Genomic DNA, 24,002 nt, shown 5'->3' on the forward strand with positions numbered 1-24,002 from the left:
TCTAAAAATGGAATGGGGTCCGTTAAGGATAACCCTTCACATATTTCTGATAAAATAAAGAGCAACCGGCTCTAAAGGGAGGGGACCGAAAGGTACATGACTCGCACCAATGCAATGAAGTAAATATAAGAGCCAGGTTCACGTCAGCCTAAACCGGATGTAAACAGAATCCGTCAGAAAACGAAGTATCGGTCAGGGCAAGATGGTGGGAGTCCCTCATTGCTTTAACCTGATGGGACAAAGGGCTCACGGCTCCAATGGGGGACCAGGAGAAACAATAAGGCACACCTGCGCGAAAGATCCTTACCGGTGAATGCTTGCTTGAGAGTCAAATACACAAGGTTGCCCACAGTTAAAGAGTGTGGCCGCCGCCATAAACCACATAGAGAGCCGCTAACAGGCAGCATGGTGGGTGGCAGGGTCCTAAATATCCCGGCATGCTGAGGGAGGGAGGAGTCCGAAGGTACACCTCACCCGGTCTAAAAGCAACAATAGCATAGGGACCATATTGGAATGGAGAGCTGCATCAAGTTTGAAGGTTCAAGAAGTCCAAAGTGATGTGAATAATAAGGGTGAAGCATGGAAACCTCACAAGGTCCACATAAGTAAACGAATATAGGATGACCCAGATATATATATATATGTCATGAAGGACAGTGGCAGTGTCCCTGAGTCCGCTTGTGGTGCAGTTTGGAAACAGTCATTCCCTTTTAAATGTAATCTTTTTTTTAACTTGCTGGGCACTGTATTTGTTTTTAACCTTTACGTGTGAGGGGCTTGAGTGTGAGTCTGACGCCTACCTGTGCTCCATAACGGGTCTACCTGCCTCGGTCCGACCCGGTGTTTCACCGTTGCGCGGGGGGCTTGGGAGACAGAGACAGGTACTTCCGACTGGTGCAGGCAGCGGTCTAGTTGTTGGGAGGGCTCTTATTTAAATTCAGCCTGCATCTGCGGCCGCACTGCGGATGAAGGAGGACAGTGGCAGTGTCCCTGAGGCAGCTTGTAAGGCAGTTTGGAAACAGTAATTCCCTTTTAAATGTAATTTTTTTTAAATTGTTGGGCACTGTATTTGTTTTGAACCTTTGCGTGTGAGGAGCTTGAGTGTGAGTCTGACGCCTACCTGTGCTCCATAACGGGTCTCGCTGCCTCAGTCCGACGCGGTGTTTCACCGTTGCGCGGAGGGTGGGGGAGACAGAGACAGGTACTTCCGGCTGGTGCGGTCAGTGGTCTAGTTGTTGGGAGGGCTCTCATTTAAATTCAGCCTGACTCTGCGGCCGCGCTGCGGATGAAGAACAGTGGCAGTTTTCCTGAGTCCGCTTGTGGTGCAGTTTGGAAACAGTAATTCCCTTTTAAATGTAATCTTTTTTTAACTTGCTGGGCACTGTATTTGTTTTTAACCTTTACGTGTGAGGAGCTTTAGTGTAAGTCTGACGCCTACCTGTGCTCGATAATGGGTCTCCCTGCCTCGGTCCGACGCAGTGTTTCACCGTTGCGCGGAGGGCGAGGGCAGGGGAGACAGAGACAGGTACTTCCGGCTGGTGCTGGCCAGCGGTCTAGTTGCTGGGAGGGCTCACATTTAAATTCAACATGCCTCTGCGGCTGAGCAGCGGGCACGCCACCGGCGCGCCAAAGGCAAGCCCGTCTGCGCCTGTTCGCGGCCGACTGGGGCTAGGGGCCAGAACCCTTGTTGGACTTGATCTGAGATGCCACTACAGCCCTCGGATGCTTCGTGCTCCTTGTCCAAGTATGGATGATAAATGTAAGCATAAACACTGAGGGTAAGAGTTGGCAATGTAGTTACTGCTCGTTTAGGACAGATGAACGAGTAGAGGTTAGGGAGGGAGGCCCCTCACTCAGGTTATCCCTAATTAACTGTAGATCTTTGAGGAAGCACAGAATTGAGATATGTGACAAATTGTCTGAAGGTCAAACAGATGTCCTATTTCTTACCGAGACATGGCTGGATACTGACTCTGCGCTTGAAATGTTGGAGGCACTCCCTAGTGGGTATGGGATTATGAGAGTGGATAGACTGTCTGGTAGAAGAGGGGGCACTGCAATCATTTACAAACATGATATTCAGTGCTTTCTTGTACCTGTTGACATAGCTGACAGTGAGGCAGGCCTTTCACTATCAGAACAGCCACTAATTATGTCATTAAAGGGCTACTGATTTATAGACGCCGGGACCATTTGAGGTTCTCACCCAGCCTTATTGACTACCTCATTCAACCTGCCCTACGGTATGAAAAGTTATTGGTGCTGGGTGACATAAACTTGCATTTTGATGAAGCACTCAACTCTGGGGCACAAGAGCTGCGCCAGGAATTAGAAATGCTACAATTATTCCTAAAGTCTGAACTCCCTACTCATAAGTTGGGTTATCTACTTGACCCTATTTTTGCCAACTGGGATGCACTGGAACTGGAGTCTCCGCTTCCGGTGCTGTGGTCAGATCATTTTCTGATCACGTTTAGGATAATGCTGCCCTTGCCTAAAATACAGGAGAAAGCTAAGTCCTGTATAAAATGAAGGAAGTGGGCTGGCTTCTCTCAGGGGGCTTTTAATCTGCCCTTTTTAAGGGACGGACCGCCCTCTGGCCGGGATGTAAATGTGACTTGTAAAGCCCTTGAGAGATGCATTAATGCTGCTCTTGATTGCACGGCACCTTGGTCAAAACAAATGTCCACTAACAGACATAAATCAGCTCCCTGGTTTGGTGAAGAGCTACGAACCGCTAAATCTGCTTATAAACACCTAGAAAGGCGTTGGAGGGAAGATTTCTCAGTCCACTTGGAAGTGGAATATAAAATTAGCCTCAAGAACTATTAGAAAGGCGAAGACAGCCTATTTTAATGAAAGGATCCAAACAGCTGAGAATTCTACCAAAGAGCTGTTTAAGGTCTTTAAAGAAATATTCTCTTTGGCATCCATTGCAGTGCCTATTGTTGGGTCTGAGGAATCATGCAATCGAGTTGTTGAGTACATTGCAGCAAAGGTCGAGAAGATTTACTCCTCCTTTCCTGACTCTGCTCGCGATGGCAAGGGAGTGGAGAGGAAATCTGTGGAGGTTTCGGAAATACAGGGTCTTCATGAATTTATCGTGCCCCCCCCAGGACACTCTTAAAAAGATTGCCACTAGCACTAGCTCACCTAGGGACTGAGCTACCCCTAGGGTGCTTGGAGGAAGTATTGACACACTCAAGCCTTTTATAAAATATCTTTTAGAGCTGTCTTTTACCTCAGGAGTGGTACGGAAACATGGAAGGAGGCAGTGGTGCTTCCTTTACAAAAGAAACCTCACATCAGCGCTGACCAGCTTGACAACTTGTGCCCCATTTCCCTGCTTCCGTATTTTGCTAAGGTTGCGGAGAAGATTGTGAATATTCAACTTACAGCACATATCTGTAACAACAACCTTCTCCATCCTTCCCAGTCTGGCTTCCGGGCTTCTCATTCCACTGAATCTGCCCTGTTGTACTCTACCGAGACCATCCGGAAGTATGTGGACGAAGGACAGACAGCGGCCTTAATTCTTTTAGACGTAAGTGCCGCTTTCGACACTGTTGCCCACCATACCCTGCTCCAGGACCTAGAGAGAGGGGGTGGAGCACTAAAGTGGATGGAATCCTTTTAATCTGAGCGTAGCTTTCAAGTCATGCAGGGTACCTATTACTCTAGGAACATCAAGCTGACTCAGGGGGTGCCTCAGGGCTCCATCTTGAGCCCGACATTGTTCAATCTTTATGTCGCCCCCCTGGCTAAAATCTCTGAAAAATTTGGGATCAATGCCTTGTCCTATGCTGATGAAACCCAGCTGGTGGTCTCTCTGACCCAAGCCTGGGCCGGAGCTGCCTCCGAATTTGTGTCCTGCCTAAAGAACTGGCTGTGTGGATGGCAAATAACTGCCTAAAGTTGAATGGCAGCAAGACCGAGGTGTTGGTGATAGGGAAGGCTCCATCAGTATGGTCATCGGCATGGTGGCCCCAGTCCTTGGGCCTTACTCCTACACCTTGCGAGCAAGCGAAGAACCTTGGGGTTTGAGTGGACAACAAGTTGTCTTTTGAGTACCATACCAGGCGGGTGGCAGGCACCTGTTTTGGCATCCTGAGGGGATTACGGAAAACCCTTGACGCCCTACCCACTGCATCTTGAAAAATCTTGGTACACGCTTTGGTGACCTCTTGCCGGGATTATGGCAATCTCCTGTATCTGGGTGCAACTGCTAAATGTTTGCAGCATTTGCAGTGCATCCAGAATGCAGCAGCAAGACTGGTTCTCATGCTCCCGAAGAGAGCCTCAGCCACAAGTGCGTTGGCCTCTCTACATTGGCTTCCCATTAGGGAGAGAGTAAAATTTAAGGCCATGTGTGTGAGTCACCGGATTTTACAAAGAAAGGGGCCCTTGTATCTGCATGATTTTCTAACTCCCTATGTACCGACTAGACTATTAAAGTCCTGCGGGAAAGGTAAGGTGCATGTTCCCAAAATTAAGAGAGCCAGAATGGGTGGCCACTCGTTTCGATACCTGGCGGCCCAGCTGTGGAACATGCTCCCTCAGGCTCTCCGGCTGGAGTGCTCTAAATCTGTCTTTCAGAAAGGTCTGAAGACTCATCTGTTTCCTGCGGCTTAATTTGTTCTGTGTTTAGCTCCGGTTGTTGCTGGTTCTTTTAGCTGCTCCCTTAGCGCGGGGACACACTGGCCTCAGTGTAACCAGGCGCTTTACAAATGTAACTATTATTATTATATATATAGAAAAATAACCACCTATTAGGGTCCAAGTATAGAGGTAAATGCAATAGTTACTAAGGCTAATTGAAGCTGCTCAGGTAGATAAATCACCTTGATCTAAAAACCAATCAGCCAGCATCCTTATAGCACATTTTCCCATGGAGTGTGTGTTTATTCAGACCCTTGTTGTGGGTGTTAAGTGAAAAAAATCCCGAACACCTCGCGTTTTTTTACGAATAGCAGAGGAGTCTTTACCTCAACCGCAGCCTGTGCAGGTAGGAGCGTTAATCATGGTGGTGGTGGTGGGGTGGAGGGGGGTTTCGGCAGACCACAACGAGGGAATACTAATTATTTTATTTTCCCTCGTGATCGTCTGTCAACCCCCACCCAACCGAGCCCTAACGCCCTATCGATATTTGTATAAAGGGCCTCCAGATCCATAGTTACCAGAAAATCAACAGTCATTGAAAGGAAGACCCTCTATTTTGGAGATGAAGAGGTCTGTATCTTTTAGATAGGACTGAAGTTTGTGTACAATAGGTTTCAAGAAAACATCAATGTATTTAGAAAGTAGTTCAGTAGCTGCACCTATGGTTGAACTATAGGTCTTAGCGGTGGGTTGCGTGGGTCTTTATGTGTCTTGGGCACTCCATATAATATAGGTATACGGCTATGGGAAGGAGTGAGGAACACAGCCACCTTGTTACAGAGCACCCCTTCAGAGTTAGCCTGTTCTACCAGACTGAGAATATTTATTTTCAGTTTGACTTCTGGGTCACCTTTGATCTTTTTGCAATGTTGTGGGGATCCCAACATTTCTCCTATTTTATTTATATATTGTGAAGTGTTAAAGACAACAATGCCCCCTCCTTTATCACAGGGTGGTTTTACAGTGATATTGCCATTTTGCTTAAGGTGTTTGAGGGCTGAGTTTTCCTCCTTGGACATGTTATATGGAGGTCTGGGAACAAATCTCGTGGCTTGTTGTTTTTTAGAGATAACAGCATTTTCAAAAATCTCTACTTCTGGTCCTAGCTGATCTAAGTGTTGGTGTTTGAGCCCTAAGTTGTTAAATTCCGATAGGTTTTACGAGTCATAAAGATTGTTTTTATCTGATTCTACAAAAGAAAGCAAACAGGTCCAAGTTCAAATCTATTGATGGTACTGGACGGAACGAAAGAGAGGCCTTTGGTGAGAAGAGTCTCTGTTGTAGGGTCAATATCCTCTGTAGATAAATAGAAGATCTGTATGTTATTTAGTTTCTCCAATATTGTTGACTCCTGGGTTGAACATATTTCTGAGGTTGATCCAGATCCTGGTAATGTCCTCTCTGTTGGTTCCGAAACCTGGGGCGAGAATCTGGCATCTGTAGAGAAATCGACAGTAAGTGAATGAAGAAAAAGAATAGGCAAGACTGTAAAGCCTTCTTGATGAGCCATATAGGTGAAGCAAAATCCAATGGCAGATAAAACGTCGGGTCCGCTCTATGAAAGCATCTGATTGAGACAGCATTGCCCAACAGCATCAACTTTCAGATAAAATATAGTAAATTGAAGAGGCAAACACAAACAGATCTTATCATGTGAACTATAAATCCATTGCTTTACCTTCAAGATTTTAGGGACAAAGTTCATTTGGATTATTTTACTACTTTTTCTTTAAGATTTGATGGACTTAGTTAATCTGATATGAGTATGAAAAAAATTAAATGTTAAGAGTGTATTGGAAGGATAAGGGATATGATAATAGTATGGATGCAACTGAGCTTGTTTTTTTGTAAATATAACTGATTCTAATTCATTCTTGCACTCAAAATATGTTTCTGTTTATATAGAGAACATCACAGATTTTAATATTTTGTCCTGAAGAAGGTGGGGTTGAACAACTGTGTACCACCAAAATGCCACGTCGAAATGTGATCATTTTTAGACATATTTGTCACATTGTTTTCTAAATCTCAGTAAGGTATTTACATGTGTTGAATTTATTGGATAAAATATTTTTTTATCTCATTACATATATAAAATAAGAATTGCAGGTATAGCTATGAGTAATGTGATAATATAGGAAAATACGCCAGAAATACAGCAAAAATATAATTGGTTGTTCTATTTGCAATACTGATGGACCCTATACTGAACCCTTTTTCGATTAAATATATTGTAACATAGTTTGAAATGGTTTTATGAGATTTTATACTGCAGATGAGATTATTTGTATCACAATTTTTAATAAAAGGACAGATATCATTTCAATAAACAGGTCTCACAGTGTGGTTGGTGAAAGGATAGAGTGTTGATTGTACGTCCCAGTGAGGTAATGATCAATAGACAAACACAGAAAGGATACACAAGAGGAACTTTCTTCTGTTGTTAGGTATCTTAACCCTGTCACTTTTGTTTGAAGGGTTGCGCTCTCATGTTTGTGAGCAGGTTTGGAAAAAACCTGCTGCAGTAGTTGGCCACCCCCATAAAACTGCGGACCTCGGAGGGATTGTGAGGAATGGCTGACGTTTTTATGGCTTCGGTTTGGGTGGATTTGTAGACCCCACTCGAGAATTTATATCCAAAGTCAATCTCATTGGTGTAAAACAGACATTTGTGTCCCCGGGACGGAGGAGGGGCCCAGGCCAGGTCCTGGGATTTCCCGTTGTTCTGTATCTGTCTCACTGGGCCCAGTGGTTTCCCTTGCTCAATCAAGCATTCTATATTCGGGACCCAGGGCCTCGATGTTTCCCTTGACATCGGTTTTGATTCATATTTATTCATCCCTTCAGATTTATTGGTGGACTTAGTTCGCCCTTGGCTGGAACCCAGGCGCTTCCTTTTGTGCTTGTCTTGTTACATTGCGCCCTGAAGAAGGTGAGACCCACATTGGGGTCACACACCGAAACGCGCATCGGCGCTGGAAGTCTTACCTTTACTTGGTTCACCTTTTCATGTCAAGAAGAATTTGATTCTTTCATTTGATGACTTGTGTCAACTACGTTTCTTCAATTATGGAATAACATTGAACAGATTATTTTTCCCACTTATTTGATCTCTGTGGACTCATACAGTGTCATCAGGGCCGGCCCTAGGCATGTGCAAAGTGTGCACCTGCACAGGGCCGCCAAACCCCAGGGGCCGCCACGACGAGGTTCGAATCATACACATATTCGTTGCACTGGCGGCCCCTGGCAGGATTTGGCGGCCTCCAACCCCGGCGGCTTTTAGTTTCACTTTTTAATACTGACTTCCACAGCCCGCAAGCTCTGTCACCCCCCTTTAACTTCCCTGGCCTCCTCTCTGGCTCCGCTGCGCACCACCGACCTCCTGATTGGGCAGCAGGGGCTCCGGGGTGTTACTTAAAATGATTAATGACCAGGCTGAGTTGACTGTCATCACCCGGCTGGCACAGACAGACGCCGGAAGCCAAGGTGATCTGCGGCGCACGCAGAGTACTCATCTCTGGCCAGGACTGCGAGCGCCGTGGCCGCGCCGGGGCCGGGGGCTCGGGGCCGAGGTGTTGACTCGAGTGTGTCCAGAAGCTGCCTGGATCATGAAGACAGAGGCAGAGTGGTGCACATCGTGGCGTTGCAGTAGTGCAGTAAGTGACCAGCAGTCGGGTTGTCACTCTATAAGTAAGTGAAAGTCCACGACGGTGTCACTTTCGTATAGCTTGCATCTGCCAATTGCTGTCGGCTCGTTCTCATTTCAGTAAAGTAGCTGATTTCCTAGGCCTACACTGTTAACAAGCCTTTTCATGCATGAATAGCAGAGTGAAAGCGCGGGTGTTTAGATTATACGCCATCAGCGGTGATCTGATTTAGCATATGTTTATTAGGCTGCTGCTCATCCCTTTTGACCGCAGAACTACACAGAGATGAAGCCTGTTCCCAAGACATGGTGTGGCGTGGGGGGGGGGGGGATTCCGGGAGTGTCCGGTCAGTGAGGGAGTCAGTGTCAGTGGATTAATGGGCGCTGGATGGGCGGGCCGGCCCAGAGCTTCAATGAAGCCGAAACTACTGCCCTTGTGTCACTTGGTATTGTTAGCGCCCACTGGTACAGCAGACAGCTGAGACCATGGTGATTTTACGGTTTACCCCTGAGACATGGATGTTACAGGTTGCAGCTTTCCCTTCTGTTGCTGTTCCGCTGCCATCCGCTGCCAGTCTCGAGACAGCAGGTTAGTAAATATATGGGGTGATTATTTAAGTCTATTTGTGGGCCTGTTGGGGGTGCGTGGGTGTGCTGGGTTAAACTCATGATTTTTGTTAGGATCAAAAATAATTATGGCAGCAAGCCTAAATGGACAGTGAGTGCAACTTATGCAAAACACGTCTCCTTCAGCTTTGTCTATACTGGCTGATACAGCAGAGTTACTTACTTAAGATGAACAATGGTACCTCAACTGTTTTTATTTAATCAACTCAGAAAGCGGTTTTCAGGAGTTTTGCATTAGTGTCAAGTATTTTTTAAACCTTCTCACTTCTCAATAGTTTGAAGAATCTTGTATTTTAGCTTTTTCAATATCACTGTCAGTTTCACTCATTTGCAGTTCAATGCCACTCAAAAGTGCATTGAAACAATGGAAATGTCATACACAACCAATCTGAAAACTTGGAGGTGATGGTGTAAGTCATGAACTCCGTCCGTTGCACTGACTTCCTATGCTGTGAAAATATGCCTTTCCTGGCGCAGTCACTTTGTTCAAATGGGTGTAATTATTATGATATGTTTCTATTGTCTTCGTTGCTTGATTTTGCTCGCAAAAAAGTGTCACTCATAGTTGTTGAAATGTCACTCATAATTCCACCTAAATTATGAAAATGTCACACATAGAAATCTGAAACCTTGGCAGCTATGTATTGTAGATGCCCCTGACGAAGGGACCCTCCCGAAATGCATTGGGCACGTTTTGAATTTTTAATAAAGTCATGATATGAGGAAAAACATCTCTTTGCCTGTGCCTTTGTGACCATCTTCGACGTGAATGAGTAAAAAGAATTGAAATGAACGGATAAAAAGGAGAAAAAAAAGATGATTAACTTGGGTGCAGAATGGTGAAATTTGATTCATTTGACTCGTTCAGTATACGTGGCTGTGCTGCTAGAGTTGGAACCTAAGTTAGAACCACTGCATTTGTTGAAGTGCCTTTAAGGGACATATCTTTTAGAGAGCGCAGGATGTTCATATCATGTTTGGCATTTTATGACATACTAGATTTAGTTTAGTGGCGTAAGTTATTGAGAAAATGAGACCCCTTCATGTTAAAACGCCACCTCCAACCACCAACCTGCGCTACCCCTTGTCAGTCGGCATACTACTTAAATATACTATAATTCCTAAACCAGCATCAAAAGGGAAAATGCATCCCTTCATTTCCGTATAGTACGAGCAGGTTCAACAGTTGGCAACGACCTAGCATAATGTTGTTCGACCAAATCCTACCATCTCTGCCTTTGAAAAGTTCATCTCCTTGCCTTCTTAGAAATAGGGTTACAGTTAACAGGCACACCCGACCATAGCGCAACCGCCAGCCGTTTGTACAACCCCTCAGCACTGTTTTGCCCAATTTCGCGTCATGGCATGGCAGGCCCGCCGCGGCCCGGCCGACTCATGAGGCCCGCCGCCCAAGTACGACCTTTTGAAATCACACGGGGAAATAAAGTCAACGCGTCGGTTGTCATAATCATATGCCTTTAATGCCAGTCTCACTTTTAAAGTGGTGTGCCTCAATTAACAACAAAGGTGTCTCTTGTGGCAAAGTACCTCTACAAAAGGAGAACGGCAATTGTGAAATGTCTTTCTTAGGCATGAAGGCGAAATGCTTTCCTAGCAGCACTCTACAATTTTATTGATTATAGGATCAACCACGTATTATTGAATTAATACCGCCTTTAGCACTGAAAACTCATCTGATGGTGTCTGTGCAATGGTGGGAAGGTAGTGGGACAGGTATTAAATTAATGGGTTGGGCTTGGGGCCAACAGTCCAGCCAAGTGAAACAAACACATGCATAGGTCGGCTAACAATCCAGCAATCACAATTCACTATTTCCTCAAATTTGGCATATAAACATAGGCCAGAAGCCTTTTCTCACACACCCTGCCTTCAGCTACTAGTTGCCCTAGCTATATAAAAATACATATAACATGGCATACTGTGCACTTGCTGTTGCTAGAGACAACTTATTTATCTATGTATACTTCATTTAAACCAAAAGCAAAAATGCTAGGAAAGAAATCCCCTAAAGATGGAAGGAGAAATGAATAAGGTGGTCTTCCTAAAGCATGTATTCTAAAGAGATGCTTTAATTATGAAAATGCTTTCTGGACGTTAAGTTTGTATTGTGTGTAGTCAACTTCTGGGGTTATCAAAGTTCGTCCGGACCCCCTCTTCCGGGGCCCCCACCTACGCTCCCTGCACAGGGCCACCATGAGCCTAGAGCCGGCCCTGGTGTCATTAACTGTTTAGGATCAAAGGGGGTCTTTAAATGTTTGTATATATTAGCATGTAGAATGTTGTGAGCCCTTAGTTTGTAGGACGTCTGTGTATGTATGGGTATGCATTGGTTTGTTTGAATGATAGTGAGTGTGAGTTGTTAGGTTGCGTTTGGGTTATTTTGTGTTTAGCATAAATGTATTTTCAAATATTTGTATCCTTTGTAATATATTGAATAAATGTGATAAATTCTGTCCCAAACCCACCTGTGTACTGTATTGCAGTATGCCAATTTTCATGCACATATATTCCTGTAATAGTGACGTTTAGCACTTTCAATATATTGTTCAGGCAGAGAAATTTTGTCTTGATTGTATTTCTCAGGCGCCTTTATTAGGGCTCGCACTGCGACGCAATCGCGAAAGCGATTGTCGCAGTGGAGTCCTATTGCAATCATTCAGGCTTTCAAGGACTAACGAGGTTTGGGACAACAGACTGGCACGCGCACGCACGCAGCCTGCCAGAATGGGATCAGGTCGCGCGCTCCGATTCCGGCAGGCTCTTCAGTCACCATGGATCACGCACGCACACAGAGACACGCACACAGAGACACGCACACAGAGACACGCACACGAGTGCACACATACACACACACACCACACCTCCCCAGCCCGCCCCCGCCCACACGAGCACACACAGACAATCCCCCCCGCCCACACACACGCGCACATACAGAGACGCCCACCCCACCACCCCACACGCGCACATACAGAGACGCCCCCCCCGCCCCCAAACTAACCCCACTCACCGCATCGCCGGACTCTGCAGTCTCCGCGGGGCTCTTTTCTGTCCAGGCACTCTGTGGGCGCGGGCTTCCGAAGACGGAAGTCCCGCCCCACCGCAGGTTTCGTTTTTGCGCACGTCTTGTCTTTCTATTATTTCTACTGCACATGTGTTGTGGGTGATATAGGGGCACTATGGGTGGTGTGCTTCCTGGTAGCTGTTAATTCACCAGCAGCTTAAAAAGGGATTCCTTCCGTTTTCGGGCTATTCTCTTTCACGCAGTTCTAATTAAACGGCCTGTCAAAACTTGCTAAGATAAAATAACATTCCAATAAATACAACATTACAATAAACCACTATTACTTGTTCTCTCAAGCAAAGGTCTCTAAGGAGGGCTGTACTCTGCATTGACTTCACAACAGAGCAGCATTTTGCAAGTTACAAGTTGCAAAGGTTGGTTTGAAAATACAGACGCCAAATAGCATAGCTTAGATCTCACACATCTTTAGGACGCATATAATGCTGCCCTCAGTTCACATATGTTCATCATTTTCATTCCCCTTTAACCGGGCAGGAACCGTGGCAAGGGGACATGTGCATAGGAGCTAAGTGAGCAAGCACATGGCATAACCTCCGGCGGGGCAGAGGCTTCTATTTACAATCCAGTAACCTAACCAGGGAGATCTCGCATTGCCAAGGGGAGGAAACTACGGCGGGAGGGGGCAGTTATTACAACAGATGGTAGTACTTTTTTATATTTACATGTTCCAAAACTATTTTTGTCAGAGTTGGGGAGGTGGTGTGATATGCAGCGGGTGTTATATGCCCTAAAATATTTTATGATTGTAAAAGTGCTGGCTGTTGACCTCACTCTGCGGCTTCCCCATATCACGCAGTTGAAAGTATAGTCATTTGAGCTGATGAAAGGCGACAAATGTAATCTTTTCATCACATTGGATTGAACAGAATGGATGTATAGGAGACTGACTAATAGCGCATACAATACAACACGTATAGGTGTAGGATTGGGCATTAGGGATGTGCACCCAAGAATAGTGAAGATTGTGGTAGGGGTTCCATTTAAGAACCTTAAATTGTACATATGCACTTGTTACACAGCAGAGCTATCCTTGTGCTTACAAACATTTACAGGCTTAGCCTTCACATTGCAAACCTACTTCTCAGACTGCACGAGCTGCTCTGGCCTTGCCCAGCAGAGGGACCCCTTGCTCAGGCAGCGTGACCGGCCTTTTGCTGCCTGCAGGTTTGACCTGGGGGTCACTGGTTTGACTCCTGGTGGATCAGCTGAGCATTACAAATGAAAACAATCTGTATAAATTAAAACTGCTTATAAAACTATTAGATCATGCAGATTTGACATACCTAGGCCTCGGAGAGTGGCGCTGTTTCAACAACTATACATGTTGCAGACATATCCCAGACAAATGCATATTTTTGGGGTCAGACCAGGGAGCTGGGGCTTGCACAAACATTAGGAGATAGACTGCGGCTTCTGAAAGGGCTGCAGCTGCAGGGCAGACGCAATGATAGACACATGTCAAACTCGACAGGTCAGGGCCATTAAACGCACAGCAGGGCTCTATCAGAGGCAGACAAATGCTCATCTGACAGGGCAAGTAGAAACAAGTTAAGGCTTTGGGCCTGAGCAGAGGCAGTCACAGGCAAAGCGCATTTGTAAGGCCTAACGCCTGACCTGTGTTTTAAAGAGGCTTCTGTCAGACTTTATGGTGCTTTTATATCACTTTAAACCCATTCTTTTATGACATGGTTCAGTGGCATTCTTCTTTAAAGTGGGCCATTTATTGCCACGGGTTTTAAAGTTTCGGAGTGGAAGCTGAAACGTGGCCTGGACTGGAAGATTAGAACCCTTCCTTTAGAAGTGACACATTCTGAGCGTCAGAGTGAAATTAAAAACCGCACGAGGCCGCTCATGGCCTTCTATGCTGGATGCAGCCTACCAACACAAGTTAATTCATTTTCAGCCACCCCTAAAGCTCCATTGCAAATCCAAATATATTCTTCGCCAAGACACTAGCGCCCCATGCGTCTCTTCTAAGGCCTCAAGGCACCACATCTGCTTCAGAGACATTTTCACGTTTTGTTTTGGCGGGCCTTGGCATTTAAGGTGTAAAAGAAACATGAGAAGTTTAGCAATGTTAAAACGTTTGGTAGAAAATGTGGCGTAACGACCAGAGCTTCCGACCTTGGCGCTGCGGAACCTAGGCTCAACAGCCTGTGCTTTTGCGCAATCTCTTATTAATCTTCCCTTGCTAAATATAAAATTAGATGAATATGTCCTTGTGCAATGTAACTGGTGCTCGTGCTCCTGTAGAGTGCTCTCGTACCTTCGGGTCGAGTTTGCTATACATTTGTACATAAAAAAATAACGAAAGAAAAAGCTGCAACATTTTTAGAGAGCCAGGCAAAATAGAATTTTGAATTTTGGAATTTAGCCTAGGTGCCACCCATGCATTGAACAAGCATTGCCAAAGCAGTAGGTCTGGCCTGGACAGGTTAGTGCCAAGGTTCTTTCTTTTTATTGAAAGCATATCATCTAAAACATGCATTTGCAATGCAATAGGTCTCGCATTTACGCGAGTTTGAGCTATTGGCATTGTAAATGACAATGCCTTTTTTTATGTTTTGGTTTTTAAAACATAAATAAAAAAGCCATTGTCATTTACAATGCCAATATCTTAAGCCCGTGTAAATGCGAGACCTATTGCATTGCAAATGCTTGTTTATCTTGTCGGCTGCACCTGGCTGTACGAGGAAGTGCGTATCCCTAAAACTCATGCAGTGGCTGGATGTGCTCACTAAGCAAAGGGTACGGCGTAACGGTCAGAGTGGCCGACGCTGGGAAACCAGGTAGAAGTCTGCATTGGCTCAACATACTGTGATTCTAGGTAAATCACTCAATCTCCTCGTGCCTAATGTGTTCTTGTGTCATTTAACTGGTGCTCATGTAAAGTGCTCCAATACCTTTGGGTCGAATTCGCGCTATATAAAATTTGCAACAACAAAAAAAATCTGGAAGAGGTTCACAGCATTCAAAATACTGTCAAGGCGAAAGTAAAAGAAAATGCAGCGTTGGCAGGTGAATGGGTGAGTTGTGCGTTTGGGGTGGTGAAGTGAAGGAGATGCAAAGGGAAGTACTGCTTTATTTCACTTCAGATAAAGTGTCACTCAAAGTGTTACACGTTAAGGCTTGAAATGTCACACATACGCACGCTAAAACCGTGAAAATGTCATACATAAGCAAACTAAAAACTAAACTTGGTACCTGAGGAAAATAATAGTAAACCCGCCTTACCTAAAGATGGCTATTGCATTTCACTTCTTTCAGCAGTGGAGGTTGCAATCCATTTTCGAAGGCTCCTCCCATTGGCTGACTACACAACTGAAGCTCCAGTTACGTTACAGGTCAGGCACGCCGTCCTTTCATGTAAAGTCTCCACTCAACTGTCGATATTGAATAGCATACAGTATTGACGTCTTGCCTGACCCTAATATGGCCCATCGTCGCCGCCTCCTCTCGCCCACGCGCCACGTCACAGTGCACGAGCACTTTCACCCTCAGCAGCAATTTGTGACTTGACGAATTTTTTTTTCTTTCTCTAACGTCACAAGGAGAGGCGGGGACGAGGGGGCGTGGCCGGCAAGCTTATATATAAGAGGGACTGCTGCGTTCGTCATCCGCCATTTTGAGTCTGCGAGGGGAGGGAGCAAGAGGTTCCTGGTTTTAAACCAGAGAGGCCGGATGGTGAAATCCTCTCTCCAGCGGATACTCAATAGCCATTGCTTTGCCAGAGAAAAGGAAGGACATAAACGAACGATGCCCGTCATGAGTATTATCAGTACCAGTAGTGACAGGTAGGCTCGCCGCCTTTCGCACCCGGCCTGTTAGGCCTCAGCCTACCGGGCATCAAGTGACAGAGCCCTCCTTGGATTTTTTTTTCTCTTTATTGGCATCCTAGCTTTATTGGGAGGAGGCCACCCCTGTAAGGTTGCCTGCTTAGGCCATCCAATTGACTGTTTCTCATGATAGCTATTTTATGCTAGGTATGAATAAGGGGGGTATTTTTTTTCAAATTTCCCGTTTGCCCAAATATTTTGTAATCCTTATTGAGGATTTTAGCGATGTTTACAGATCAATCTTAGTGCAAGAAATGGCAGTTTAAGGCCAGGGGATCACTGATAAAAGAAGGGTTCTGTACTTGTTGACCTCATGTGAATGTCGGCGATTTTCCAACTTGGCACTGTGCCCTGGTACTTGCTAATGTTTTCTTTCAGTTCCTGGATTCTCAGCTTGCAGAAACTTCTGGAAGGCCCTCGATTCTTTCGAGAACAGAAAAGGGGAACCCCGCAGATATCCGCATTTGCTTATTATTATAGACTAGTGAACTTCCCTGATGCATCAGATGGACGATTATTTGTGAATTCAATTTATTTATCGTTCTTTATTTCCTTAACTGGAAGTTCATTGCTTGCTTGTTGCCAATAAAATTTAAAGTGGATTTTCCAAATACTGCATCCGTCTCTTTTTGAGGTCGTTTAATCTTTATCGCAGTTATTCGTACATGATCTATTCTGTTTTGAGGTAACTCAGCAATTTTATGTTTTGTGGGCCTGAAAGGATAGGACCCCCGCCCCAAAAAAATGTTGTTTGATTAAATGAAGCAATCCATATACACTGCAGACATTTTTAGCGCACAGCCCGTTATTGGTTAAGTGCAAGTTGTAATCTACATTTAGTCTAGTTGTGAATGCTATTCCAATTGCCCTTCAGGCAACCTCGGGTCGCTTTAATGCGCCATGACCATCTGGGAGGTGCCTAGAAATGCCGGGGAGGGGGGCTAACTAAGGCAATATGTGGATTGATGTGGGTGTACCTCCCTGTTTATTGATGAAGCCTGCCCGCAGGGTAACAGCAACGTACAATAGAGGGAGACGCAGAGCGTAAACAAGGCAAGCGACGCCAGAACTCATAGGAGGGTGGGGCAAGCTAGAAGGCCGGAAAGGGGCGGAGCATGCTAGAAGTAAGGCATTTTCTTTATTAGAAAGAAAGGTGTCCCAAAAAAGAATCCAGCCAGAATAAAAAGGTATTTTTATAGGATACTTGGGGACTGGGTGACCAGCACACGCTTGCCAGAACTTTGCTAAAATCGTTTTTTATTCCCCTCTTCTCCCAGAAAAAACGCCCCTAATTCGGTGCATGGAAAGGATTCCCATGGGGTGTGCAGGAGGTGTGGGTATACAGTTCTCAGGCCATTGGGTTGGAGCAGCAGATGGGCATTTGTGTTTTGGGAGACCTGAAAGCCACTTTGGCGTGTATTTGATCGGAGCCTAGCCATGAAAGGAAAAGCAAGAGCGGTGTGGCGTGACGGTCAGGGTTTACTACGTTGAAAATACCGGGTTCGAGTCTCGGCGTCGGCATCCTGTGATTATGGGCCAATCACTTAATCTACCTGTGCGTGCACAAAATGAATGTCTGTGTATTTTAACTGGCGCTCAGGTACAAACTTTCAGTACCTTTAGGTCGAATCCAGCCTACATAAAACTGCAAGCAAAAATGTGCCCAGGAGTACGCAGTGCGCCTTCAAGAGTATTTCTGAAACCATTGGCGTTGCCATGGTCCTTCTAATGTGATTTTTGAAATTTACATTTATTGTGAATTAGCGCTCTGGGGGATTTCTTGGCGTCACGGTTCCTGGAAAACGGATGGAACGTATTAAACCCCTTATGAAACCACTGCACAAAGCGTTCTCGTAATCGGATTATCGATACCAGACTCATTATTTTGAGGGACCCCGTTCTCGCCAATCTACTTTAAATGTCAAATAGACATCACAATCAAGAGTTTCCGATGGCTGTGTAATTTTTGTAGATTTTCCGTTTTTGTAATCTGCTCATGCTAATTTTTGGGGCTAAATGCTTTAAATTAAAAAAAAAGCAGCCATATGGCTTTGTTGCTTAGCAGCCAGTAGTCCCATTTTTATACTGGTACTAGACATGTGCAGAAGTCCAGTGGTTCTGCACATACTACTTAAAACAAATAAATGTATAAGCCTTTGACCAAATTAAGAGTCAAAATGGTGGCCTTGCGTGGCTGTGTATAAACTAGATCTGTAAATGGCTGCTGGTTGATTGTGGAAATTTCCCCAAGGGCTTCGGTTGCTGCATCTGCTGAGATGACGCAACGGAGCGGCAGCACGCCTGCGGGGTGAGATGGTGCATGGGAGGGGCCTGGGCTGCACAACTCCCGGTACAGTGCAAGCCGTGAGCAGAAACTGGGCGGATGCAAGATCTAGGCACAGCGCCGTTTACATAGCGTCCAGATCTTAATATGCAGGCTGCGGTATCAAGGCGCTCACGTGGGAACATTTAGCACAGGTTATTCTTTACAAACCTATTACTGTTTGTGTACACCTCCGGAATGGGTCACCAATGGTCAGATCAGGCTTTGTGCACATCGCTATGCACTGTGGCAGTCCAGAGGATGTCCCATAAATAGTCACTTGGCATGACCTTTCAACTTTGTTTTCATTCCCAGAGTAAATCACTGTGGTAGATGTCTGACTAACAGCGTCATCCACTTCTGGCCAGGTAGGTCATTGGCGCCCCCTTTGGATGCCCTTCCCTACATTGAAATAGCCCCTCCTGCTTATTTGAAACTTCTCTAGACAAACTTGTACCGGATGTTTGAACAACCAGGACGTCGGGGTTCTGGACCAAGTAAATGTTTGTGTTAGTTATGAAACGCGTTGCCATGTGTTCTAATTGCTTTTTTCCTCCCACAGTTCCATGGTGTCCATCAATTGCAGTAGTAACCTGGGTCCGGGGCCTCGGTGGTGCTCCTGATGTCCCTCACCCACCCCTGAAGATCCCAGGTGGGCGAGGGAATAGTCAGTGGGATCACAATCTTGCAGCTAATCTATTTTATTCAGTGAGTATTGCCATTGAATGACGAATTTTACTCCCACGCTTGTTTTCTGCATTTTTGTAGTGATTTCTGCAGTTTTCTAGGTCTCCACTTTCCTTTAGAACCCGTTGTGTCGTTCTTTGGTTACTTTTAATCAGACATATTATGCTTTGTTTTCTGTCCAAACATGGTGGTGCATGGAATGTTTGCACCATTTCCTTTCAGGCGATATGGTTATAATAAGGGATGTTTTGTAAACTTTAACAACCCCACTTTGGCTTACCGGTAGTGCATTGTTGACTCTGAAGTGCTTATGTTGAAAATAAGTGTCTTTGTGTAAACTTTAAACCAAGATTTGAATCCTCAAATTGAGTATTAATTTAAAAAAATGAATTGGTAAAATCGGAGCGGAAAGATGCATGTGAAGTTTTTATTTTTTCAAAAGGATAATCGGCTGAACGTAACAGAGGAACTTACTTCAAACAATAGGACACGAATCCTTAACGTCCAGTCCAAACTTACGGAAGCCAAACTTGTGAACTGGAGAGCAGTTCTGAATAAAAACAACCTCTACATTGAGATACCAACGGGTGCTCTCCCTGAAGGAAGTAAAGATAGGTATGCGCCTCTTGTGCTTCTGATTTTCTTATACGACCTGGTTTGTTTATGCCTTTGTATTGTCCCTCTTATCCCTTACCATGTAGTTTTCTTGTAGATTTCCTGATATGCCTGTTTTCAAACTTGAGACGATGTGTCTGCAAAAATTAAATTGCGCAAGTGTTAACTGCTTTTACAGATCTAGTCCGTGATCAGTCTACATTTCAACTTCTAATTTGGCTCCCCTTTTGCTTTCTTTAGCTTTGCAGTACTGCTTGAATTTGCTGAAGAACAACTTCAAGTTGACCACGTTTTTATTTGTTTCCACAAAAACAGAGATGACAGGGGTAAGTGTATTGAAGTGCAAAAAAGCACTGGCCAAATCGGAGCTGCAACCAATCACCTATGACATTTTCTGTAAACTGCTGTTAGTGTATAGAAAAGACATTTCTCTGAAAATAGTAATTCCTAGAAACTTTTTAAGGATTAATGAATATATTTACTCATAACATTAACATCCCACCCACTTACACTTCTGGAGCCAGTATCCAATTCAGCAGTTAATTCCCTCAATTTTCAAGGGATTTAAACTAAGTGCCCAGCCCATTTTTTAGGGTCGAGCATGCACCGCCCATTGGACTTCCTTGGCTCTTTACTGCCTCGTGCAATCTTCCCCACTCAGTCTCTCCCACTCCAATTCAAAAAAGTCTGCGTCACTTCAATACAACCCACCCAAATTTAATCCACCCAGCTCTAATCCTCTACTCCAAACTACTCTAATCCACCACATCCAAACCAATGTAGCCCACCCGCTTCTTCCCAATCAATCCAATCCACACCACTAACTTAACTTGTTCCGTGCCGCTCAACTGTGCCAGTGAACTCTACTCCCCCCTCCCCCCCCACTACTCCAACTAATCAGGTCTATGCCCCTGCCCAACCTCTAGGACACTACACACTAACTTTTATCCAGGCTGAACAGAGTTGTACAGGTGTACTCTGCTGAGACTGCCTGGTGCCATGACAGCACAAGTTAACCCACGGGCCCTGAAAGAATAGGGCAGATAAATGAATTGCCTCTACCAGGATTTCGTTTTGTATCAAATATGCAAACAAACCAATCTGTATTTCACAATTTATTTTAAGTGGACGCTTTTATTGAACATCTAACTTCAGTATTCAGTACTGGTTTGGATATATGAGGCTAAATGAAGGGAAATGTATACAAACAAATGTGTGTGCATATTGGGATTGGTCATGTGACAATGTTTAATTTTGCTACCCTCATTTAATAAATTCCTGAACACTAGTACTAGTTCTTCAATGTATATGGGAAGCAATCAGACCTGTTTCAGGCTTCTGATACTTGCTTGTGCACTCCTAATTTGCTGGATGGGCCAAATTATTTTTGCAACAGACATATTGGTGGTTGCAAAAATATTGACTGCTTTTTTTAACCACCAATGTCCTGTTTTGCAGCTGCAAAATGTCCTGGTGTTCTGTTTGCTAACAATCTCTTGTGGCAAGACCGAAAAATGCTTGTTTCATTACCTAGGTTTTGCACATGCGATCATACATGCTCTCGTAGTTTCTCACAAATGCACGTCCACCGAGCTATGCAGCCGCTCATTTGCACTGTTTGTCTTGATAAAGTAATAGTTTGTCTTTCGACTTTTACACTGCAGGTTCTTTTTCTTTGTGTCCTATGCTTGCAGTAAAAATGTAACCATCTTGCTAGGGCCCCAAACCAGTTCAATTTCTTAGCGAGATGCTCCATTTGCATATCAGAACAATGTAGGTGAAGTTCCCATTATGTATTGTCCTGTTCTCACTGACTGCTGCCTAGTGATCTGCCACCCAAAGTGACCGTGATTGTTGCAGAACCATACTCCGGTAGATGCAAACACCTAAAGGTGTGCTCTGCCTAAATCAACTTGCTTGTATACTACTTGGCTACATTACGGTGTCCAAACAGCAAATAAAGGATTGAATTAGATCAAAGCTAGACTGCTCCAGAATAGCCAAGTTCTCCTTTTGTGGCTGGCCTGAGAGCACAGTTCATTATACATTTACTAAACTTGGTTTTACCATCACGGTCTACAGGATTAAATTGTCTTCAGTGGAATTTGTGACAAAGGGGTGTTGACTTTAGGTTGGGAGGAGTTAAAAGATTAATTTACCATTGTTCCATTGGAAAGTCTAGATGGGTCCCTATTTCTTTAATGTGCCTTGTAATTGTTCGTTTACCCCTTGGCAAGGCTGCCTATGGACTAAAACTAATTTGTAGCCAATTCTAGCCCCTTGTCTCGGGAGCAATGTACTTTTTTTATTAGACCAAGGCAGTGGGCTAGTGCCACATGGTAAAATTGGCTATTGCAACTCTGAGGGACTGGGCTTTTTTCTGAGGTCCAGCATAGATGCCAAAATATAAACCATTCCATGAGGTGTGCAGTTCCTAACTGGGTCTGTGGAGAGGCGACTAGGTGGTCCTAAGTCCTTACTGATTACAGGGGGAACGGGGAGTTCAGTTCCTCTTGTTGGTATTGGGGCCATCACCCACCCGGCTGGGTACCATGCTTCTGAGGGAGTGCTCATCAGGTCAGTGCTGCAATAACTGACGGGCTCTTTGGCTTAGATCTTTTATTCAAATTAGCAGTTTGGTGACGTGGGGGCGAGGGGCCCAATAGATGTGTAGATGTAAGGAGAGCAGGTCAGTGGACCAAGGGAAGTTAAAACGAATTGGAAGTAACAAGAGGAGAATTTTTAATCAATAGGGCTTCCAACCTGATTGGTCCACACTCCTTACATCTATACAAGTAGGCCCCTCACCCCCACAGCACCAAATAAAAGATCTCCGCCAAAGAGCCCCTCATAGGGAGCCCGTCAAATTTGGCTGTTGGCCAGCATGCTGGTAAGCCAGCACGCTTTCCCTGATGGTACATGAATTCTGCCACACTGCATAACATTGGCTTTAAGATACTCGGTGGGATACAGTTCAGGTTCTTTTGTTTTGAAACCTGCAAATCTTCCATGTCTTTCAGTCTTCTAGACTGTACTGTGACTTTGCGCCTGGTTTTTGACCATAGTGCAGCAGACCTGTTTAATCACACAATTACCTAAAGGAAATGTGCATTCAGTCAGTAAACTCCCATGCAACCCTCCGCCTAGATTCTCACACCACCACGAGGCTATGGCTGAATGACTATGAATGAGGAGTTATGGAATATCTTTAGTGATGTTGTACATTTTTTTTTCCAGCTGCACTGCTTCGTACCTTCAGCTTTTTGGGCTTTGAGATTGTGAGACCCGGTCATCCCCTTGTCCCCAAGAGACCAGATGCTTGCTTCATGGCGTACACCTTTGAAAGAGACTCTTCGGAAGAAGATTAGACTTGTTGTCGCATCTTTTAGAGCTTTCCTGTTTGTGAAGATGAAATTGTGGAAATTTTGTCAACATCTATTACATTTGTTGTCGATGAGTGATGTTACGAGAGCAGAGTATACACTTACCGGGGGATGTTGAGAATTTCAAAGCGTATCATCTGATTATTTTTGTCTCCATGTTGTGATTGTACGAATAAATGCTCACTCCAAATTGGTAGTATATTTCTTGATGTTTAATATTGTGTTTGATGCATAAATATTTGCTTTGATTCTAAATAAAGGTTTATATTTTACTTTTTTATTTTGCTGTTATAATGTTTGCACTTCAAAAGGTAACACTATGGTTCTTATATGGCGACAGATGTGCTTCTTTCAACTCTAGTTTAGGAATATGAGATCTTCATATTAAAGTTTTTTTGTTTTTTTACACAGCAGTGAGTGCACTAGCTCCAGAAGATAGTGAGCAATGGAAACCAATCTTTCTGAAACACTTATCACTAGTTATTAATCTCTTGTTTTCTTTGTTCTCCTACTTCCTCACTTTAAGCTCCATGTTTATTTTATCCACTTGTTTTCAACTCTTTACCCTGTTCTGCTTATTCAATTATTTTTTTCTTAGACTTTTTTTCCCATTCCTCCAGGGGTTCCTCTGCTATTCACCCTTGGGTGCTCATGACTGGTTCTGTCATGAGCACCAGTGCTCATGACAGAATGGTTCGGTCATGAGTACAGGCACGGAAAATCCCTCTGCTGCAGACATAGGGATTTTATTTTTTGGGGGTGGGGGGGGGAAGAGCTTCCCACAACCTCCCAAGGCCTGTTAGGGTTTTTATTGTATGACAGTCGCACACTGGTGTCATTAAAAGACCCCCCCCCCCCCAGTACCTAAACACATGGGAGAGGTGTTGGCCCCTTCCCTAATGGAGCCACTTCCCTAATGGATCCCCCGCGCAGGAATCTACACACAAGCGGCCCCTTGAGCAAGGGCCTTTGCGCCGCCATAGATTTTTTCCAGTCTACCTGCCCCCCAGGGGGGGGGGGGGGCAGCATGAAAGCACCCTGGACACCAGGGATGATTTTCTAATAGGCCAGAGGGTGGGGCATCCCAATGCTCCACCCTCAAAACTCAAGACCCCCCTGG

The 24,002-nt window shown here is 44.7% G+C and overlaps 2 protein-coding genes and 1 pseudogene across 5 annotated transcripts in view; 2 read left to right on the plus strand and 1 right to left on the minus strand.

Moving 5' to 3' along the window:
* JSRP1 (junctional sarcoplasmic reticulum protein 1) overlaps positions 1-15,502 on the minus strand; it is a 177,803-nt gene extending 162,301 nt beyond the window's left edge. Inside the window, exon 1 of one of the 4 annotated variants that reach the window (XM_086947197.1) lies at positions 15,273-15,502. The gene's annotated coding sequence lies outside the window, so the exon portion shown is untranslated. The remainder of the gene's footprint in view (positions 1-15,272) is intronic. The other 3 variants (XM_086947200.1, XM_086947198.1, XM_086947199.1) reach the window with 3 other exon arrangements.
* On the plus strand, positions 1,751-3,096 carry LOC147673350 (uncharacterized; annotated as a pseudogene).
* A 155-nt stretch (positions 15,503-15,657) lies between the features above and the next one.
* On the plus strand, positions 15,658-23,154 carry OAZ1 (ornithine decarboxylase antizyme 1). The gene is given in 6 exon segments (XM_086947201.1): positions 15,658-15,832; positions 18,760-18,817; positions 18,819-18,905; positions 19,327-19,499; positions 19,740-19,825; positions 22,737-23,154. Coding segments are annotated over 6 exon segments (648 nt in total). The 5' UTR covers positions 15,658-15,719; the 3' UTR covers positions 22,868-23,154.
* The last annotated feature ends 848 nt before the right edge of the window (positions 23,155-24,002 follow it).

This window comes from Lissotriton vulgaris, chromosome 12, assembly GCF_964263255.1.
Source record: "Lissotriton vulgaris chromosome 12, aLisVul1.2, whole genome shotgun sequence".
Classification (NCBI taxonomy): domain Eukaryota; kingdom Metazoa; phylum Chordata; class Amphibia; order Caudata; family Salamandridae; genus Lissotriton; species Lissotriton vulgaris.